This window comes from Scomber scombrus, chromosome 1 (genome assembly GCF_963691925.1).
Source record: "Scomber scombrus chromosome 1, fScoSco1.1, whole genome shotgun sequence".
NCBI classification, from domain to species: Eukaryota; Metazoa; Chordata; class Actinopteri; order Scombriformes; family Scombridae; genus Scomber; species Scomber scombrus.
Window position 1 is genome coordinate 13192600 of NC_084970.1, and position 22145 is coordinate 13214744.

Below are 22145 nucleotides of genomic sequence, written 5' to 3' on the forward strand. Positions count from 1 at the left end.
ATTATTTCACTTGAATATTTTTGATCAAAATATGTTCATAATTGTATTTTGCACAAACTATTAAATTAATCAGGGAACCCAGAAAAACTATTTTAATAACAGAAGTGACTGACCTCGGTCAATATCACATTTTCTTTCTTTCTTTTGAAAAGATATTTCTTCATTTTTATTTTACAAAATCTATTGCAATCAAATACCAAAGCCCATAGAACCCACCAGTTTTTCCAACCTTGTAACATTGCAAACCTTTAAATGAGGGAGGCGTGTTGGATACACTCCCTTGATAATCTAATTCCCAGTGGGTTGAATAAAGAAATTTCATTTACTTGTTTATTATAAAGTAAAACTTGTGTTGTTTTTTTGTTTGAATCTTTTTTTTCTTTAAAAAAAATCTTTTATATATTTTTTTTCTATCATATAATTGTGGCTCCCCCTGCTGGGATAGATTTGTACCAGTTGTGGACATGTATAATTAACCTTGGTCTATTGCTCGCCAAATTGTCAATACACAAGCTGAAAGAGGGTGTAATGCCCAAGACATCTATGTAGCAATACAAAAAAAAGTAAATTCGGAGTGCTCTCCAAGTTTTTGTTTTTCACAATTTTTAATGACCCTGAAAACATAAACTGTGCTTCGTTTTTCTATTAATCAAAGAACAGCCTACATTGTCTCATAATATAATTGATTTCTTCTTGACACTATTTTTGTTGTTTACCTGCTGGGTCTAGAGGCATTGGTGTGAGTAAATTGGCATGAGTGTGTTATTACAGAAAATGCCTTCCTGTTCATCCCCGGTTGCTTAAATGACAAAGGTGTAAAATTATTACAGGCTTATAATAATACAAAAGGTAAATTCAAATAGAACATGCAACATATTGTTTACTATTATTATATATGATCTTATTTGTAATTTCAGGAATAACACAATATGGGGTAAAATTTGACAATGTACATGTGGTAAAATGTCCATGGTTATCACCAGATCAGCAGAATGTTCGACCACCTGAATTTGCACAGGTAGCAACAAAAATTCAAGAGTTATACATTTGGAGACAAAAAATCTAATATGCAGCACTCTAAGTACAAAGGCTTAACAAGACTGAGTTTGTTGCTGTGCAGAAATACCCCCAGTCCTCAGATCCTAAGCCCCAGTGACCGTGTCCGAAACATGCAGTCTGTTATTAGTCATAAATTCTTTTTGTCAGGGTTACTGGGTTCATGTGCCAATGTGTTCTTGTGGTAGTAGATTACCATGAGCAGGCAAGGCTGTCTGTCTGCGGCAACTGTGTCTGCAGCAACTGTTCAAGTTCCACAGTATTACAGGCTTTACAAACACATGTTCTGTATGTTGCAGCAAGAGCTGCCATACCTATGGTATATACACATTGTAGTGTCTTTCAGTAGGTATTCATCAATTTTTTTTATCCCAGCAGTCTGTATGAAAGATTCCACCTTGTACCTAAACCAATGAAACAATTCTTAACTTGGTTTGAAATGTTAAGAAATCGAATCTTATGTTGAACATGCCGAAAAGATATGTCACAGTTCATGCTCAAAATGCATGTATATGCTACAGAAAACAATCCACTAGTTTTAATTAACATCTATACTTTTCATTGTTTTTGGTCAAGCAAATTCTTTTCATATTTAGACCACCCCCCCTATTTCAGAGTCTAGACTAGTCTGCAACTTAAGCTGGAGCTTACATAGATAAGTAAAGGGGAGCCCGAGTCAACATCGCAGGGGTCTGACTTTTCAACACAAAACTTATGCTGAAGTGGAGATATGTGTGTAATAAAATCTATGATGCATATATGATTAAATAGCTTTATTAACTTAACATCTTACAAGCAGTAGTTTACAATATCAATGTAATTTGAATTTCTGATATTATTTTAGATTCAGACTCAACCATCAATATTGACTCTTAGTTGAAGTGAAATTAAAGAAGTTGGAAATGCTCAGAAGTTAAATAGGAACTTAAATACACACACAAAAACACAGGAGCACTTTTGAAGAGAAGAAAGGATAATGAGGAACAGATTGGAGAGGGAATGTAAAAACACACACACACGCGCACACACACACACGCACACACACACATTGGTGTCATGTATCCTTATCAAAGAGGCATTGTGAAGGAAGTTAGGCTAAGCAAGCTTACAGCAGAAGGAGTATATCAGAGTTTCTATTGAAAACTGAACTGCCTTGAAAGCATGGACAATATAATAAAAACTAGTAAAAACAACAAAACAACAACTATAAAATATCCCTTCATGGATCAGTGACCCCTTGTAGTATCTCCATGGGATTGCTGGACAATGTATTACCTTAGCAACACATAAACTGATAACAGATAACAGATAACAGATAAACTGATCTGTCACAAAACACTGCTGATAATGAGCAATGCCACTATCTGTTTTTCTTACTGAAACTTGGCATTATGTCTGTTATAACGCCACAACCATATAATATTATATGAGTGTGGCTCGTTTTGATTGTTGTATATTGAAAAAAAGAAAGAAACAAAATAATAGTGATGTAATAATAAAGAAAATATTAGTGCACTGTAATTTAAAAAAAAAAGTGATCTGAAAAAACAAAAACAAGAAGCAATCATTTCCCTTTGAGAATGTTTTTGATGACTGGATTTCATTCACTCTCAGTGTCCACCTCCTTTTTCCTCCAGTGCCATCTGGCATGTCCAATCAGGTCTAGGAACCTCCCACAGCAGTAGTGTGCTTGGTTACAGGGAGCCCCAGGTTTTCATCTGCATCAGACATTCCTGCATTCCCTTGCTTAACTGGGCTCAGTATAATTTGTGGGTTCACATCACTGCACCTGGATTTGAAAACAGCTTAACTGAAGGATCATAGAGCATCTCTGAGACTGTTTTAGTGCGGGTCATATGTAAGTGAAACATTTAAAGGAAGAATGTTCTTATGTTTGTTAGACATTAACATAACGTTTGGTAGTTAGACATTATGGTGTGGACTGTGTAGTATATTTACAGTTTGTCCAACATCTCATCTTGCATGTGTTGGAGGTGTAAAAAATGAATTTGACTGGATAAAATGAATGCGAAGAAAGAATAGGTTATTCCACTTGGGCATGATAAAAACTTGCTCTTACAAACCTATTTTCAACCACCTCTGTCCTTAAAATATGCCATTAGTCTGTTTGTCTTAAGATACTGCAGAGCACTCACTCATAATTTTAATACTTACAAAAAGTACATCAACCTTTCTTATTTTATTTTATTTTCTAAATTTACACAGCAAACAGCAACAATGTTTTTTATAAGGTGTGTGACTTTTTGGAATGAATTAAATCCTGAACTAGACCCAAACTAAATAATTAAGCCTTGCTTTTTGGTTAGATTAAATTTTCTCGAAACCATGATCATCAAGTCTCCGAATGCTAATATTTTGCTATCATTTTCTTGAGTGGCCCTGCTGACAGTGCTGTAAGATACCACTTAATGCATTTGTGGCTCAGACCTACTATCAGTCATCATCTAGGAATTTAAAGAAAAAATAAAAACAAAATCTGTGCAATAGATCAGGATTATCACCTTTTAATACGATGAGTAAAATCACAAGATTAACATTGTGAAAAAAATGTTTTGGGTGGACTTTGAAGAAGTTGTTTTTTCTTGTGTGAGCCTCATTGTTTAACTAGTGAGGAAAGTCTACCGCTGGGCTCGGTAACAGACCAATGTGTTTGTGTAACTGTGCTATCCTGCCTGTAATGATTGAGACAAATAAGTAAACTTTAACTTAAAGTTAGGTGAAAGGTGTAACAGATGTGAAATCTCTTTCACACCTTGATTTGAAAGAGATTTCAAAGAGATCAACCTAATAACTTTTACAAACCAGATTAAATTTCAAATAAAATTATTTTTTAAATAAAATAAGGAAACCCTGTCTCTACTGGTTACACCCACCCCCTTTTAAATATCATACACGTCCTGGTGCATATTACTATGTCTGTAGTGGGAATGGTGTCACAAAAGCTTTATCATCATTAATCAGAAAATCAATAAAGGATTAACTTAAGCCCTGGAACAATGACTTCACTACAGCAATTAAGGGATTTCCAATATCTGAATAGTCAAGTCTTTGTGGTGGTTGTCGGTTTCTCTCTGACCTTCTCAATGGTTGAGATGTGATGGGATCATCATCTTGTAGAATCTCAGGTTGCTTGATGATCTGAGTTCCCTTATCCATTAGAGATATGTCAGAGGATTAATCTTGACTCTTAAGTAGACTGTTTGAGTTTTCATCATGTTTGCCAGGTGTCCGTGGTGGATTTCTATCCAAAAGCTCTGCTGAAATAGCATGTACATTAGGTTAATTGTCTGAAAGAAGGAACAGAATCAGACTGTGGGCCAGTATTCTGGCAGTGTTGTCTTTTACAGGTATAGGATACTCAAAGACAATCTAGCAGTACTCTGTAATGGATACTCCTCAATCCAAGAGACTAAAATTTCTTCCTCAACTGTGATCTCAGTGGCTGATCCCTGTGGAGATCCCTATGCAATATATGGCTAGGGCCCTCTTTGCCTTCTGGTTTAACAGTGTAAACTGGCAGGTCTCTAGCACGTTTGATCACAACATGGATGACAGTATCTCACTTAAATCAAATTGGGCCTTGTTCTTCTCAGCGACTGTCTGTGCATTTCTGGAAGCTAATTGGTAGCTTTCTTTTTAGCTGGATCTGAGATTCTGCACATATTGAAAATTACATTTTTGCTGGTATCCTTTCAGGAGTAATCCAAAAGCTAGATCTACAGGCAATCTGGGCTTGCGTCCAAACATCAGCTCATAGGGAGTAAACCCTGTAACATTCTCACACGTGCAATTATAAGCATCTACTAAGGGCTTTAAAAACTCTTGCCAATGTGACTTCTGCTTGTTCTCCAGTGTACCTAACATGCTCAGCAAAGTTCTGTTGAATCTTTCCACTGTGTTACCCCTTGTGGGGTATGGGGTGGTTCGGATTTTTAGATCCCTGAAACTCCACATAGCTCCTTGATCAGCTTAGACTGAAGACTGTGTCTGCAGTGCACTGTTATCCCTCTGTACAATATGCTCCACCACCATATGTTGCACTTTTGGAGAACTTAAATCCTGTGCTGTGAGAACTGGGATACTTTGAGCTCCACTACATTGAGCTGGGAGAGGTTGCTTATCAACTTTCAATGGTGTTCCTTTAACAGGAGATGCCACAGCTGAAGGTGATGTTCAGCTACATGTGAATCAGGTGAGTTATCATTTAACTCTTCTGTGGGACATCATGTTCTTAAGAATGATGTTTAGAATAATATCTATGCTCAGTAAGGTAAGACTCAGTTGTACTGTTCCCACTCTGTGTGTAAACACTAGCAAGAGCCTGCATGTGATAGCTGATGCTACCAGTATCTTCAACTGTATGAACACAGGGTAATAGTGGTTATAATTCCTGTATAGGAGCTCCTGAGTTGAATCTACAGTTAAGCTCTGGAGAAACTCTAAGGTAAGATCATCTACTTGTATGATTCTGTTCGTGGACCATATTGTTTCAGGAAATCTGCAAATTCCCTCATCTCTCTCTTCCCCACTTTTTCATCAGAGCCTATGCTTCTGAATGATATCCAGTTTGGTTTGAGATAAATGTTAATTCTGAAATGCAAATTCAATAATTTACCTCCTGGCTGGCTCACCAGGAATTACTGTAACCCTGTTAACCTTCCTGTATTGATTGAAACCCATAAGTAAGCTTCGACTAGTTACCACTAGTGGACCAGTGTCTAGGTTCATGGAGGTAAATGCTGTGCTGAGTGATAGTAAAACAGGAGACACAGAGACCCAGGGATGAGCTTAAGTTTAACACACTGTATCAGGATGCAGGTAGAAAAAAAAAGTTTTACAACTTAGCAGCCATCATCTCTATAAAAAGTACATACCTTAATAAGTGCACTTTTATGAAACCAACAACATTCTTACGTGCATGATTTTGTGTTTTCACATGCACCAGAAGACTGAAATGGGTGAAGACAGCATTAGGAAGAGGAAGGAGTCAAAGAATGGCTCCACTGGCCTCAGCGTGGACTCTCAGGCTGAAGACAAGCAGCCTGTGAAAGCCACTGTGCTTCAAAAGGATGTGAGTATGTGTGTGTATCTCTTTTCCTTTCCTTTGTATGTGTGTGGGTTCCTGAGAAAGAGTTTCATTAGATGTTCACACTGTAGGATCCCATCATACTTTTTTTTTTTAAAAAGTGGGGCTGAGACTGAGTACCAGGCAGTACCACAACAACTGTCTCTAGACATTAACTCCACAATGATTTCCTCCATGGTGCTGTCTTGGTCCCCTAAGCCTCCTAAGCCTTAATGGGAATTGAGGGGGAATGAAAGTGTTTCACTGGGTAGATTATAACCATGATTGACAGTTTAGAATAAAGAAACAAACCAGAGACATTTATAAGTTATTCATAAGTCAAATATTCACTTGTCTTTTAGCGTTGGTTTGGCTTTCATCTAATAAATTAATTTATATTTCACAACACAATCATATCACAACATTAATCCCAGAGTGTTTTAAACTTTAGTGAAATCCAACTGCCTAAGATAAGTTCCTTTGAAACGGATGCTAGATAACTCCCAAGAGATGTGACCTTTGAAGTAACTATCATTTTTTTCTGTGTGTGTGAGCTCAGGTTGGTCTGCTGAGTGGCATCTGTCTGATTGTGGGGACTATGATTGGTTCGGGCATCTTCATTTCTCCCAAGGCTGTTCTGCTGTACTCTGGAGCTGTGGGACCCTGCCTGCTTATCTGGGCCGCCTGTGGTGTGTTAGCCACTCTGGGTGAGAAGGGAAATCAAACTAATGCATCACTACAATCAGCATCAGATTTCAGTTCCTGACACACAGTGAACATGATAGACACAATAATAATGATAATAGCTCTGGTTATATAACACATGCAATTTCGTGATTTTTGAGGTGATGTTTTAATGGTTTGAATTAAATTGAGAGGTGTAAATGATAGTAGATGAAACAAAAAAACATGTCTTGTGTTGGATAGGAGGGAGGTTGGCTGCAAGAAAGCTAAGAGATTTGAAATTTACAGCTGGCATCCCTGCCTTGTCCTTTGTATGCCTGAATAACTATTAGAGACATTCATCATGAACTGTCAATAATGTTAAGCTGGGAGCTCAATTTTCAAATTTGAACTTGAGGTAGAGCCCAAACATGAATATTTTCACTGGTTGAACCAATCCTTTACAAGAACCTCCATCACTTTACACACGAATAGGTTGCAATCGCAAGCAGAACTGCTTGTGTACCTGCCAGCTGTTTGTGTTGTGGACACAAAACTAAAATATGGAAAAAAGTAACGTGCAATTGCGTATATCACCATATCATTAAGAATCACGTAAACCTGGTAAGCGGGTCATAAGATGTTGATGTAGCACCTGGCTCTTATTAGCTATTGATGGTGCTGTCTGAAAATCAGTCAGTGATTTTCACACACTACAGGACACAAAGGACCGATTACTCAAATAAGTGTGTCATCAAGAGTCTCCAGCTGCATCAGAGGTGGCAGAATTCAATCAGAGGATGCCCTTCAGGGAGTCTGGAGAGGCAAAGTTTGTCACAAGCACCTTGTGCTTTCATAAAAAAGCCAAGAGGGCAAAGAAGACCTTCATTACTCTCTGTCACTGTGTCTGTGGGAACTTGGAAGGATCTGCTAGCTCTTGACTTCCATCATGTTTTTGTGCTACAAACAACATCATGCCAAGGTCACATCTGAAACAATAACCCTGGAGAAACCAATGAAATGCAGATACTCGATCAAAAAACAAAAGCATACCTATGAGATCACTTTGTAAGACATTGTTTTTGTTATATATATATATTTTTTTTTTACTTCTTTGCATCTTCTTATAGGATAAATTACTGTATAAAGAAAAGATATATAACATACTTTGCTGTGTAACAAGTACAACTCAATTCTAATTCCAACCCTATCTCACTAAATCCTCATGTATATGTATGGCCACCTGTTATGCGGGGAGGGAATCATCAGAAACCAACTTAACATGTCTGTCAGACGCAGCAGTTGGTGTTTGCTTAACAGCGCATGTTTCAGCTTTCTCTGTTCTTGTAAACATACATCGTCGCCGTAATGCTTTAACGAGAGACGCCACACTGGACAAAATGATGTCACTCAAAGCACACAAGGAGAAACTGACACAATAAGCTGACAACAAAACCAATTGCTCCAGTGGCAAGTGTGTTTTTGTGTTTAACAACAGATGTATCAGACAGACCGCTGCAAGAGTTTCCTTATTTGATGGAAAATTGCCAAGACTTTCACACAGCCAAGCCGCTCTTTATGAGCTTGGTTAAATATTCTTGGTTTGTGTTCTAAATCTCTCATTTTATACCCAAGGTTTTGATACTTTGTCCTTTAGTTTAAAGGTGGTAAATGTTAATGTTTATCATTAAGGTTGGTTTGGCAGCAGCAGTGTAATCATTGCTTACAACCTGAAATGTTCTTTGTAATAAAAAATTATGAGCCGGTTTTGTCCTTGTACCATGTACCTTCTAAGTGTTAACACACCTTGCCAAGTTCACGATCAGTCCTGGGTAATAAAATACTAGAGGTACAGTGGTTCATAGAAATAAAAAAAAGTCTCTCCCACAATATCCAATCTAAATATACACAGTATGTTGTTTCTAAAATCTACTGAAGAAACATATTTCTTTTTCATAAAAAAATAATAAGGAAATTAACTGAGAAATGTCTTGTAGATCCTATTTCATTGTAAATTCTCACCAGTAGTCAGTTTGCGTTACATCTTTCCTCCTCTCTCTATCTCTCTGTGTGTTTTTTGCACAGGGGCCCTGTGCTATGCTGAGCTCGGCACCATGATAACCAAATCTGGGGGGGAGTATTCGTATTTAATGGAGGCTTTTGGCTCCCTCCTAGCCTACCTTTACTCCTGGACCACTGTTATGGTGCTGAAGCCCTCTGCCTTTGCCATCATCACACTGAGCTTTGCAGAATATGCCTCCACACCTTTCTACCCCGGCTGCACTCCTCCTCTTATTGTTACCAAGTGTCTGTCGGCGGCAGCTATATGTGAGTTTCACTGTAATGATTTTGAGTTAATGGTTAAAAGCAGTCAATTTACACAGATTGTAGATGTTACAGATTAATGGACATATTATAACTGCACTGACCACTGAAGTTTTCCCCTTGTGTGTGTATAGAGAAATATCAATAACCTGTTAATTATCAATAACTATGCTGCCAAATCACCTGCTTACCAGTTTGTTGTTGTATTGTTGAGAGTAAATAGAAGTGGCATTTGATAATAATAACATTAACGCATATAATTTGTACTGCACATTTCATTTGCAGTCAATGTCACGTCAAAAGAAACATACAACAAAGAACATTTTTAAACAATCCAATATTATGAATAAGTTCACTTGTACCTTTTGCACAATATTACAAGAGAAAAAGAAAAAACAGTGATGCATTGTAAGTAAATTGTTCATGTCTAAGTCAAAGGGAAAATCAATTAAGGTTTAAGTATTATAATATAAATTGTTCTTTAGGAGCGGTTTTTAAATCTCAAACGTTCAAGTTGCCAATTCTGAGATACTGCTTTTTTTCAGTTTTGATTGTCACTGTCAACTGTTTGAGCGTCAAACTGGCGAGCTACATGCAGAACCTCTTCACAGCAGCCAAACTTTTCATCATTCTTGTCATAGTGGTAGCTGGGATTTTAATGTTGGCACAAGGTGAGCTTTCATGTTTTATCATTGGCTTTGAAACTCTGCCTTTTCAATTATTGTACTTAATAATATTAATAACTGTTATGTGTTTCCAGGAAAATCCAAAAGTTTTTCAAATGCCTTTGAGGGCAGCTCATCGTCTGTTGGAACAATTGGACTTGCGTTTTACAACGGGCTTTGGGCTTATGATGGATGGTAACATCTGTACTTGTCTTCACTTTGCTCTGTCTAAAGCAATTCATTGAATTGTGCTTTCTCAACTGAATGAATACTGTGCTTACTTCATGTGAGGAACACTGTGACCCTCTTAAAAACCAATGTGTTTTCATGTGGTGGTGGCACCCTTTTTGCCTCGAGAAAGGTCTCAACAATTCAACAGTAGCACACCACCTTTCAGCTACTCTGTAACCCCATGCCCCTTCTCAAATGTGTGGGTCCAACCCCAAGACATGCACCTTTATATCAACTCCAAATCCAAATGTCCCACACAGTGCGGTTAAATCAACAGTTAACCAGGTTTTCCATGAACTGAAAAAGTCTCTTTCTAACTCCCTGTGAAGAGCACAATTCTCTCAGACTAGACTAGACTCCGGGTTAGTTGAAGAAAACCTGCCAGTGAGCAGGTTAGTTCCACTGAGTATGTTGCCAGGGTAACTGATTCAGAGCTTTCACTAAACCTGCTTTCTGAAACATGCCCCTGTGTTTGCACGGTAAACGAGGACCATGGTGGTGTTGTGACTTGCTTGTGCATTACAGAGCACCAGCAGGTGAAGGTTGCCACCACCTTTTTGGTTATGAGGATGAATGTGGGAGTGTGGAAGTGACTGACCTCTCAGGGATATAATATCCTCTGATTAGTCATTTTCCTGTGTGTGTCTTCATTGTTGTAATTTGAGTTTCAGTAATCATGCTCGTGTCTTCTGTGTCTGGGACAAGCTGGGAGTTGCTGGTGCTGGGGTGTTTGGCCAAGCCTAACGGAGGTTCCTTTCTTTGTATTGCATAAGATCAGTCTTGGCTTTCTCTGGAGGGGTATGGCAGGGTGATGCAGTTTAATTTTTATGTCATGTTGGGATCACAGCAGGATGTCAGGCTTTAAAGGACTATTGTGTAAGATTTAGTGGCAACTGAATAGCCTTCCCATTTAAGCATATAGGAGAATTTACGGTGGCTGGAAAAACGTACGAAAAATGCGAAGAGCCAGTGTTTGGTTTGTCTGTTCTGGGCTACTGTAGAAACATGGCAATGCAACATGGTGGCCTCTGTGGAAGAGGACCCGCTCCTTATGTAGATAAACGTAATGAAACACAATGATTCTTTTTTTCATGGGATTATTCACTAATTGAAACATATTTGTAAATATTATATTCCATCTATGCCAAGTCCATTATGTTAGATGCCATTAAATCTTTCACACTAGTCTGTTTATTAATAGGGTCAAGGGTAAAGCCATAGAGAAATACCATAAACACCATGAATACTTAAGATGCTGAGGGGGTTTACAGTGATTCTCTTACATAGGGTTAGCACTGCAGGCTGACTGATTAAGTCCATGCAAATTTCAGTAAGCTGCTCTGCAGAGGAGAGTGATTTTAGAGAACAATCACCTTTGATTGTATCAGAGTTGTTGGTATTGCTTTAAGGTAGACTATTTGTAGCAGACACATAACATATGTTTTTTGTTTTCTCATTTTGTTTTTTTCAGGAATCAGCTGAATTTCATCACCGAGGAGCTGAAAGACCCATACAGGTAAGAGATTCTCATACACTCTAAATCTGAACTCAGCCCAGTCAAAAATTGCAATTATTGCGACCCTGTAATAGTATAAAAAGTCAGAGCAGTATGTCTAATTCTATAGGCTTGTATAGATACACTGAACAAACAAGAAGGCTTGCTTTTAAGTGTTCACACAGAATTTGTTTCAGATACATGAAGCACATATTCTTGTTTACAGTCCACAATGTGTTTATTACTTATATAATAGACTCTTTCTGTCAATTTGCCACAGGAACTTGCCACTGTCCATTCTCATTGGGATTCCTTTGGTGTCTGTGTGCTACGTGTTGGTCAATATTGCATACTTCACTGTTATGAGCACAACTGAATTGCTGTTGTCTCCAGCTGTTGCCGTGGTAAGAAGCATAGAAGATTGCCATGGTTACCAGAGGGCTAAAAGTCATTAAGGTTTATAGTTAGTTTCATAATGACTTCCTCGGTGTGGTTAAAAATGAGCATAATATAGTAAGGACTGCCTTGCAGGAAACAGTTCATTATTTCACATGTGTATAAAGTATGTGTAAATGTATTGTTTTTTCCAAAGATTGAACCTGAAATGGCTCAGTATTCATTTGCTCTGCTCCCTTGTCTTTTCTAAAGGATTTGTTTGTGTCCCTTTAGACTTTTGGAGACATAGTCCTTTACCCTCTGTCTTGGATTGTTCCACTTTTTGTTGTCATGTCTACATTTGGCTCTGCCAATGGAAGCTGCTTCACTGCTGGCAGGTAGAGAAAGACAACTGTCACTTTATACAAATACAATGTTAATGTGGTGTGCATATTTGTGTGTATGTGCAAAGTTTGAAATGATCTTGGAGAGATTTTGAGAAAAACAGAGGAAAGAGATACACATAGAAAAAAACACTGTAACAAATATGCAGTTCAACAATTATACTCACCAAGATAAAACCTTTTTTTTAATCTTTCTATTCTCACAGGCTGGCCTATGTATCTGGTAGAGAGGGTCACATGGTGAAAATCTTATCCTATATTAGTCTGAGGCGCTACACGCCTTCCCCTGCTCTCATATTCAATGTGAGTTCTGTATATTTAATGAGTCAACTTATGTACTTTTTAATTTGATCAGGTTATTCATCATGACTGTGTTACTTATTTAATGCTAAAAAAAACCTTTGCATGGGCATTCACTGTGCGTTAAATAAGGTTTGTGAACCTTAAAATCTCAATTCTCACAATGCATGAACATAATATGACAAAAAAAGTAATTTTTTTTAATTTTTTTAATATGATAAGCAAATTACTGTGTGGTGACCAAGTGACCAAGATACAGAATTGTGTCCTGGTAGCCAGTCACTTTTTGGTTTCTCTTATTGTTTTATGTTTTAGGGTATTTTGGCTATTTTCTACATCATCCCAGCAGACATCAACACCCTCATTAACTACTTCAGCTTTGCTCAGTGGGCATTCTATGGTCTGACAGCCTTGGCTCTCATAGTCATGCGTTTCACCAGGAAGGAACTCCACAGACCAGTGAAGGTGAGGCTTGCCGGTGGCTTTGCACAGTTTTCAAACGACATGTAACCGCACAAAAACAGCACAAGTAAAAAGTAAACAGTGAATTCTGTGTGATTACCCAAAGGTGCCGATTGTCATACCAGGCCTAATGGTCCTGGTGTCCTGCTACTTGGTGATGGCCCCTATCATTGATAAGCCAGACCTGGAGTACCTTTACTGTACTATCTTTATCTTTAGTGGACTCCTCCTCTACTACCCTTTCATCCACCTGAAGGTCAACTGGGCACGCAAACTCATGAGTAAGTTCACTAATATGAATTAATATTTAATTCTCTCTAGGAACATACCTGTGCAAATAATAATGGAGGTAATCTCAATAAAATACTGAAACGGTTCATATAATCATCACTGGACACTAAATTCCTAATAAATGTGGTCAAAAAGATACAAATACAGAAACAAATGTCAATGTTGTGCTCATGGTGAACTAACTCCCACAAAATACTGATACTGCTGTGACCTTTGACCTTCATTAGGGCCAATCACTATGCATCTCCAGCTACTGATGGAAGTAGTTCCTCCTGAGAAATCTGAATGAGAAGAGACAGTAATGACACCCAGGTCAACTTCAACTGGTTTCCTATACTAGGAAACATGTCAAGCTCCCTTTGGCTTGATATGTAGAAATGTGGCACCCAGAGTGGGATAGAGCCAAAAATCAGAGCTCACTTCTGTCTGAACAGCTTCACGATAAAAGTAAAAGTGGATGTGTATGTTCACAAACCTGTGTACCAGGGTAGGATTTGTCATTTGGGTCCAGCACTAAAAAAATGAGGATCCCTGTTTTTAAAGTAAGTCCCACATGAAGACTACTGCTTCAGTTAAAATCTACTTGTGTATGTATATATGTGTAGTAGAAGCCAATAGTCAAAATACTTCTTTATAATTGTAATTTCCCCCCCCCATTACAAATGATAATGTAACAATTTGAGTTAAAAGTTGAATATTTGAAAATTGTCCATGAATTTCAGAAGTTGTATTTGGGGTGTCCCCCTTTTGCTTTAATGACAGCATGCACTCGAGCTGGAATGGACTCCACAAGTTTGTGCAAAACCTGATGACCCATGTTATCCCTACATGATGTGACAAGGGTCCAAAGAGCTTCTTAAAATGTCACAGTGGCCTTTCTCAGTCTTCAAGTGCCCCATAAATGCTCAGTGGGATTTAGGTCAGGTGACTGTGAGGGAAAGTCCATGACAGTCAGGACTCCTTGGTTTTCTTTGCTCTTCAAGTAGTTCTTGCAAAGCTTTGAGGTTTGTTTGGGGTTATTATCCTGCTGCAGTATGAGTCCTTCTCCACAACCAGAGGGTATAGCATGTCTCTGAAGAATGGCTGTTGCGATATCAGACTTTCATTACTCGATTATAGTGGCCAAAATAATTCGTAATAACAATATTATCGTGATATCTGTAGAAAATCTGAAAAAAAATGTTACCAATCAAATAATCTCTTTGTCTCTTTTATGGCAAATTTATTATGTTCAAAATACAAGTGCAAAGCAACAACGGAAAGACAATCCAATGACTTAGGTGTGGATTATTTACAAATAGATATATTTGTATTATTAACAGGATATTAATATTTAATTTTTTTAATTTATCACAGTTATCATCAATACCAGCATATCACTACACCCTTACTCTGCATAATAGAGTGCTCCTTGGTCAGGATGTATTCAGTTCAGTATAGATGTCCAATTCCAGATGGGGCAAAACACCCCTGACTTTAATATTCCTACCACTATCTTTGAATGTGGGTTTGATACACTGCAGTATCATTCTCCCTACTGTTCATCTCCTTACATCCACCCTTCTGTTACTGCCATAAATCTCAAACTTGGATTCATCAGTAAATAGGGCTTTTTTCCCAGTCATCCACTGTGAGATGCTAATATTTCTTAGACTAACCCAAGCAAGACCACTACGTAACAGCCTTCTTTTGACAGTGCTTTTGCTGATTGGGGTTTGGACACAACTGATTCATTATCTGCAAAGTGTTTTAGAGCTCCATGCACTGCCATCTCAGAGACCTTTAGTCTAGCCATGATATGATGCTGAGAAAGCCCCTCTTCGCTTAGAGAAACAATTTTGATACTTACACTTAGTTCTGATGCCATGTTTCCCACTGCAACAGTGCAATGATTAGTAAGCAATGATCTGCTGGAAACTTCAGGTGCAGCCACATTTATAACAGGTGAACACAAGTTGAATTACTTGATTGAAACTCTGCTGAGCAGATAAAATCCACATGAGTGTCATCTGAAAGCATGCTTCAATAGATGGGATACAACTCAAGGAAATTTGACCTTTTGTACAAAGGCGATATGTTGGTGAATGCCATACATTTGCTTAAATTTGATTGCTGACCTAGAAATAGCACATAATCAAAAATATACAGTATCTTCTTCATTTTACATGTCATAACTTCTTCTGTTTTTGAATATATCTGAATCCTAAAACATTCTGATCATTTCCAGGTTTATGTGAGATTTTCAGTATGGTCTCAGACCTATGGACCCCACTGGTGTACTGTGTATATTTAAAATAAACCCATAGCCTGTGATATAAACAACTTGTTATTGCAATTATAATCAGCACTTATAGGAAGCATTAAGCAACCAGCAAAACATTTCTTCATGTAGTTGATGTGCAATACAATATTTTACAGTATCATTCGTAGAGCTGCTAGATGATTTAGATATGCATGAATCTACACTTGAGCAAAGGGAAATAGTAAACATTTTAAATGCAAAATGCAACATGAAGGCCTCGCAGATCATGCAAGGAAGTGATGTGGAAACATGTTTATTTTTGTTTCTCCAGAATGTGTGAGCTAAAAGATCAGAATGTCCTTAATGATGTCTGTGCATTATTTAATAATGCTCTCTCTCCTCTCTTTCACACTGGATTATACTTAAACTGTGCTGCATTTTGTTACATTAAATGTATCAGTCTCTCGTAGTGTACATGAGAAATAAACAATATGTAATTCCGCCAAAGATCCCTGCTGTCTTCATTATCTGACGGCTGCTTTAGCTAAATGTGTTTTGAGAAACATGTTTGCATACTATCTCTCAAAGGGGATAAAATCACAGAGAATAGTAGTCTGAACAGTAATGTGTGATTATGAAATATATGTTTGCTTCTAGTGTAACGTAGGTACATGTGTAGTGTGTTATGTTTCATTGTCAATTTATTGTCAATCACAGTTAGCAATTATAATTAGCCTATATTTTACCTTGAAAGACCATTGAAGAGGAATCCTCATTTATAATGGTGTTGAGATTCAGAACAAATGGCAACAAGACAACACAAAGGTAGGTATATAGAAGAAAATAAATACAATAAAGGAATACAAAAAATGGAAACAGATAAGATTACAGTGAAGTTAAAAGCATTTACAATCCATTAAAACACAGTCAAGGCCTTTGAACAGCTGGTCGCAAAGAATCCAAGTTTATGGCCTTTTGCAGATTGTTCCAAGTGTAAAGTGCATTGTAAATTCAGACTAGTGGTGTGTTGAGCAACATCCTATTCTATGAGTAAGTACCAATATCGTGTAACTTTAGAGGTAAAGGAGATTATATATGGGGTGGAAATAATACAGTTTTATAAATGAATAAAAAACAATTCTGATATCGCCTCAATGCCAGTGATGACCAGCATCTAATGGAAGTCTGTCATTCACAGTGAGTTTTCAAATCACGGTAATACGCCAACATGTTTAGGAACAGTGAGGTCAAAGAGTATCTACCCGGATAACTGGTTTATCAGTTTAAAGCAGTAAGGCGAAGAGACTCAAAAGTCATGTGTACCTTATGTCTAAGTCTAAAAAAATCTGTCAAAGAGGAACAGTGGGATCATTCAAGAACAAAACAGAGCAGGGTATTTTTCTTTAGTCCAAACTCTGATTTATATATAAATGTATAGTTTGCTCATATACATGCTTTCAAAATTCAAAATATAGGACTATTTTATTACATTACTGATATAAACAAACCATTTAAAGCAGCTGTTGTCCAGTGTTCTTCCATGTATTAAACGACTTGTCAGTGTGAGAGTAATACCAAACTGTAATTTCTGTTTTGATTTTCAGCAAGCATTTGTTAACATTTGGATTGCAAGTTGCGCCTTGAACAAAACTGCAAACTGTTGTTTCTGAAAATGTCAAATATTTAACACTGCGAACTTCACGGTATTGGTATTTACTGCAGAGGTGCTCATTTGTTATTTGGTTAACATGGTGGTCTGTAATGAGTTCATGGACTGTGTCATGCTTGAAACAAGGAATTTTTAACACCTGTTGGCAATGACACAGCTGTTAATAGTAAGAGCAGCAGACTGAGTGAACTGACTGTTCCAAGGAATCTCCACCAGATGTCAGCACAGTATTGATATATGGAGCTGCGAGTGCATGGAGGGACCCTCACATTTTAATTATCGTCTTTGTATTGATAAATAATAGTAAATATCATGGCTTGGGTAAATGAGAAAATCTAAGCAGTGAAATGTTTCTCTGTCCAGTATGTATTGTAGTTCAATGACATGCTGTAATCAAGTAACGAATGCAGACTTCTGCAGAAAGTAGATGTAGTGTTTGTTGCCCTCTAGTGGTGCATATTTCACACACGCACAGCCAGATCTTCCATGTGTGATCCCTTAGTGTAAAAATTGAGATTTTTATGTGCCAGTAAATCTGCATTGATTGTGCTGAATGAGAGAACATTTGCAGAGAAGCTGCTTACAAACTTCTGTCAAATTAGGCTGGAACTGTTAAGATAAGTAGCATGTGAACGGTGTAGCCTGTTATGTTTGGCTCTGTTTAAATGCACATGATGTTTTTGGGAATGACAGGGAAACAGAGGAGTGGTCACTTGCATGCAAGCTATTGCCCTCCATGCTAGGTTGGTACACTGTATTATCAACAGAGAGGTGTATACTACCAAGGGAATGCCTCATACACTGATGAACGTTTTGGACAATACAGTGTTTAACCTTGGTAAAGCAAGGCCCCTGAACTCTTGTGTATTTTCTGCACTGAAATGGGCAGCAACCACTTAAGGCTGTCAAGGGGTAACATTTTAAACACGATTCTATCATAGCCTTGTAACTATGTAATTTAGGATTTTATGTACATAGTAAGCAGTAAGTTTTTATAAACTTTCCTGATATTGGGTTTGAATTGACTGAATTCTGAATTGGCATGGCAATCCATTTATTATGAAAATTAGGCAATAAATTCCATGAACCAATCATAAACAGTGTAATGTACTGTGGCAAACAGTTGCCTGCTATGTGCTTCATTACTGCAGCTAATTACCTGCTCCTTCTTTTAGCGACTAACAGTTTTTTACATGTTTTTCAGATCTACAAATCTGCTGGTTACTTAAGCTTAGCAGTAAGTGATAGCTTCCCTGTCTAACTCTTCTGCTGTCTCTTGCTCGGAGTGTCTTATGTTTAGCTATTTGTCTGCCTCCCTTAGTGAAAATGTAATTTGAACATCTTGTGAGATTCATGGAGACATAATCCCACATCTCATTACACCTGGTGTTAAGAGACATTAAAGACTTGACTCCTGCCAAAAGGTTAATCTCTATAAGAACAGAACCACTTGACATGAGGGCATTATTGTGTTGGAGGTTTGTACATATTTGCAATATGAGAGGGCTTTATACGAGGCAGGATGAGGTGCAAAACTGTTAATGACACTGTTACATACAGGCTTACTTTATGTTTGTTTTACTTCCTTTTTGAACCAGCCTTACAAACATGGCAAAATGTAACATCATATGAAAGTTGGCCATCAGTAGCGGTAGATGCAGGTTTGATATTTGAGGGGGTATAGGACTTCAAAAACTTTGGGAATCACTACTCTATCCTATCTCCTGGTATATTTGTAGGTTTTTTTGAAATGTTGTATAGTAAAGATACACAGTTACATTCTGTTTCATCACTCTTTAATGGGTCTTGGATCCCAGGATGAAAGAATCAACATTTTTCATTTAGGTCCTGGGCAGGAAAAGTGAAACCATTCAAAATTCACAAAAAAAAAAGTTCAGTCTTTATGTGGTGTTGGTGCTTTTGAAATGATGCAAGGCAACTTTCCATTTAGTGTCAGTGGAATTCAGGGATTTGGTGGCATTGCAGAATGAGTCTGTAATTGTGAAATATAATTATTCAAATTCAGAGATCTATGTCCAGCTGACTTACAGTAGATCACAGGAGGAGGTAAAATGTGGTTCTGTGGAATATTTTCTGTCTGTGCCTGGCAATATAAGGCATCATGCTGATAGAATGTGCCTGTGTGAATGATGTATTTTACTGCTCAGTTCAATGTCAAGAATATAAGTCTGCTAAATTGATCCACTGAATACAAATTGTGTCATATTGACTGACTTTGTCACCTGTCCAACAGAAGAAAAACACAAATCTGAAAGCATGAAATTTTACTTCTTTGGATTCACATTCAAATGTTTAGTTTAATACCTTTACAATATGTTCTTGAGTTTTGGATCCCTATTGGCTGACATCCCAGCCAGCAGTAAACCTCTCTGGGCTCTTAGGCAAACCGGTTGACCAGCATATTTTGGGAGAGTGGATAGACACTACAGCACCTATACACAACTTCAGACATCACGCAGGAAGGACCAGAGCTGAAACTTTAACCCAAATCTTTCTGGCTGTGAGATGGCAGTTCTAGTGCTGCCACTCACACCCATTTATGGTGATGATGTCTTCTTTATCTCTTGGGAATAGCATCATTACCATCATCAATAATTAGTTATGTGTACATGTTACATACATGACATGTACAACATACATTACAACTTACTTCTAACTCCGAACTGAGTTCACAATTAGTTTTTTCTGGCTACTGTATCTTAATGTCAAATTAGGAGAGAATGTGGTCATGTGAGCTGGCTGTGATGTAATCAAGTGCATTTGCTTCTGCTTGTTAAATACAGACTATAGCATGTCTTAATCAAACTTTGCATTAGTGCAGTAGTAGATTGATTGAACATTAATATGCTAAATAGTCTGATGAAATGAATGCACGCTCTAACATACACACATTCAGTACATATGCATGTATCCTTGCCTACACACACACACACACACACACACACACACACACACACACACACACACACACACACACACACACACACACACACACACACACACACACACACACACACACTGCACTCAAATATTAACTTATTAATGGATAGACAGCCCTGATGAGAACTCTCATCTCTGCATATCATTATCATCATATTACAGAGGTTTTCCAATCAGTTACTGAATTAGCATTTGGATTAGAACCTTGCAATCATTCAGCGACCTTTCCAAAAACCACATTATACTGCGTCACTAATGAACATATGCTACAGATGAAGTCCGCATTTGTTCCGATTGTTTTTGGCCTATCAGAAATAATGCTTCAAGGCATGAGAGAATAAAAACGTTTTTTTTTGCAATTTCCTGGGCAAGCTCAGTTTTTATCTGACTTGATATTTGATCTATGCACTGTGGCTTGTTTCACTATATATTTTATGATATTAAATTAGACTTAATGGTTTAACTCTAAAGTGGTTCTACAAAATGTACTCAGCTTATTCATTTAAGTAACCGAGGGCATAGACAAGTCGCAGTGAAAAATAATATTTTCTGTGGACTGCAAACACAAGTGGCAAAAAGAACCAAGTATCACTTCAACATCTAGCCGAGGAGTCTATTTTGTCAACATGACCTGTTTTCCTCCATTGGAGGGCACACTTGAATAAGCAGTGGCAGTAAAGTGAGCCAGAGCCCTTATATGTACACAGTGATCCATTTACAGTAGAGGATCCACATCCATTTCTCCCAGACACATTCCCTAGATTTGTGGCTCACCTCCACCTGGCACTTCTCCCAGAAATGTCCTGGCATTGCCTTTAGTGTTAAGAACATTATGAAAAAATGCTGTTCGCATGAATTATTATGTTTCAAATGATTGTTCTCTCACAAATTTCTCATTAATAACTATGTTTGGCAGCATTTCTCTTGCCATCTCATGCGTGCCTCTTTCCTTTTTTTATCCAGAAGGTACTGCTGATTTACTTAATTTTTAAGCATTATGTGACAGAAGCTTCCAAAAATCACATAATCATTATGCTTTTTAACCACATAACCGTAATAGTGATTAAAGCTGAGTAAAGTACTAATATGTATTATTGGTGTTTTTTAATCTGCTTCTCCTAGATTGGGGACATTTAACAAATTATATCTATCAGTGTCATAAATAAATACGGTAAAATGTGCTGCACTTAATTAGAAATGTCTTTTGTGTTACTGTCTATACTCTTTTGGCACTGAATAATGGCCCTCTCTCTTAAATCCAAACCATCTGCCATATTGAGTTGCCTCTCTTTCTCTCTCTCTCTCTCTCTCTCTCTCTCTCTCTCTCTCTCTCTCTCTCTCTCTCTCTCTCTCTCTCTCTCTCTCTGTCTCGCTCTCTCTCTCTCACACACACACACACACACACACACAGACACACACACACACACACACACACACACACACACACACACACACACACACACACACACACACACACACACACACACACAACAAAAAACACCTGCTAACTAATCTTAAAAATGTGGCTTTGTTTGTTTGCTCCGTGATTCCAGGTGTGGATAAGCTGAGCCCAAGGCGCTGGATGCTACTGCTGATGAATTGTTAATGACATGAGTTGACCTCACAAACTCTGCCAGATTATGTGGTTTTACTGTGAAAGTTATTTCTGCAATATCACTGAATATAGAAACAATTAATCACAAGTGACTTGAAGTTGACTTTTCTGTTTATGCTGCCATCTCTTCTCTTTTTCTTTTAGTTCTCCTTGTGCTTTATCCATCTCTTTCACCATATTCCTCTATATTACTCTGAACACTCGGTTTCCAACAGTTTCATTTATACTTTCAGCCCAAGCTGAGGTAGACTCGTGATGGATTTCTTTATTTCTTTATTTCATTATATAGTCATCTGCTCCACACA

General features: G+C 37.7%; 1 protein-coding gene across 1 annotated transcript; it reads left to right on the forward strand.

Moving 5' to 3' along the window:
* The first annotated feature begins 6013 nt into the window (after window positions 1–6013).
* slc7a9 (solute carrier family 7 member 9) lies at window positions 6014–13669 on the forward strand. Its single transcript, XM_062415830.1, has 12 exons — window positions 6014–6148; window positions 6702–6849; window positions 8891–9133; window positions 9676–9801; window positions 9891–9990; window positions 11498–11542; window positions 11802–11925; window positions 12191–12294; window positions 12507–12603; window positions 12916–13065; window positions 13169–13343; window positions 13581–13669. The coding sequence occupies exons 1-12, from the start codon at window positions 6014–6016 to the stop codon at window positions 13640–13642; spliced, it is 1509 nt and encodes a 502-aa protein (XP_062271814.1). The 3' UTR covers window positions 13643–13669.
* The last annotated feature ends 8476 nt before the right edge of the window (window positions 13670–22145 follow it).

Coding starts and splice junctions, on each gene's coding strand:
- slc7a9 (XM_062415830.1), top strand. CDS start 6,014: ATGCACCAGAAGACTGAAATGGGTGAAGACAGCATTAGGAAGAGGAAG. Junction 6,149..6,701: donor CCACTGTGCTTCAAAAGGAT/GTGAGTATGTGT, acceptor GTGTGAGCTCAG/GTTGGTCTGCTGAGTGGCAT. Junction 11,926..12,190: donor TGTCTCCAGCTGTTGCCGTG/GTAAGAAGCATA, acceptor GTGTCCCTTTAG/ACTTTTGGAGACATAGTCCT.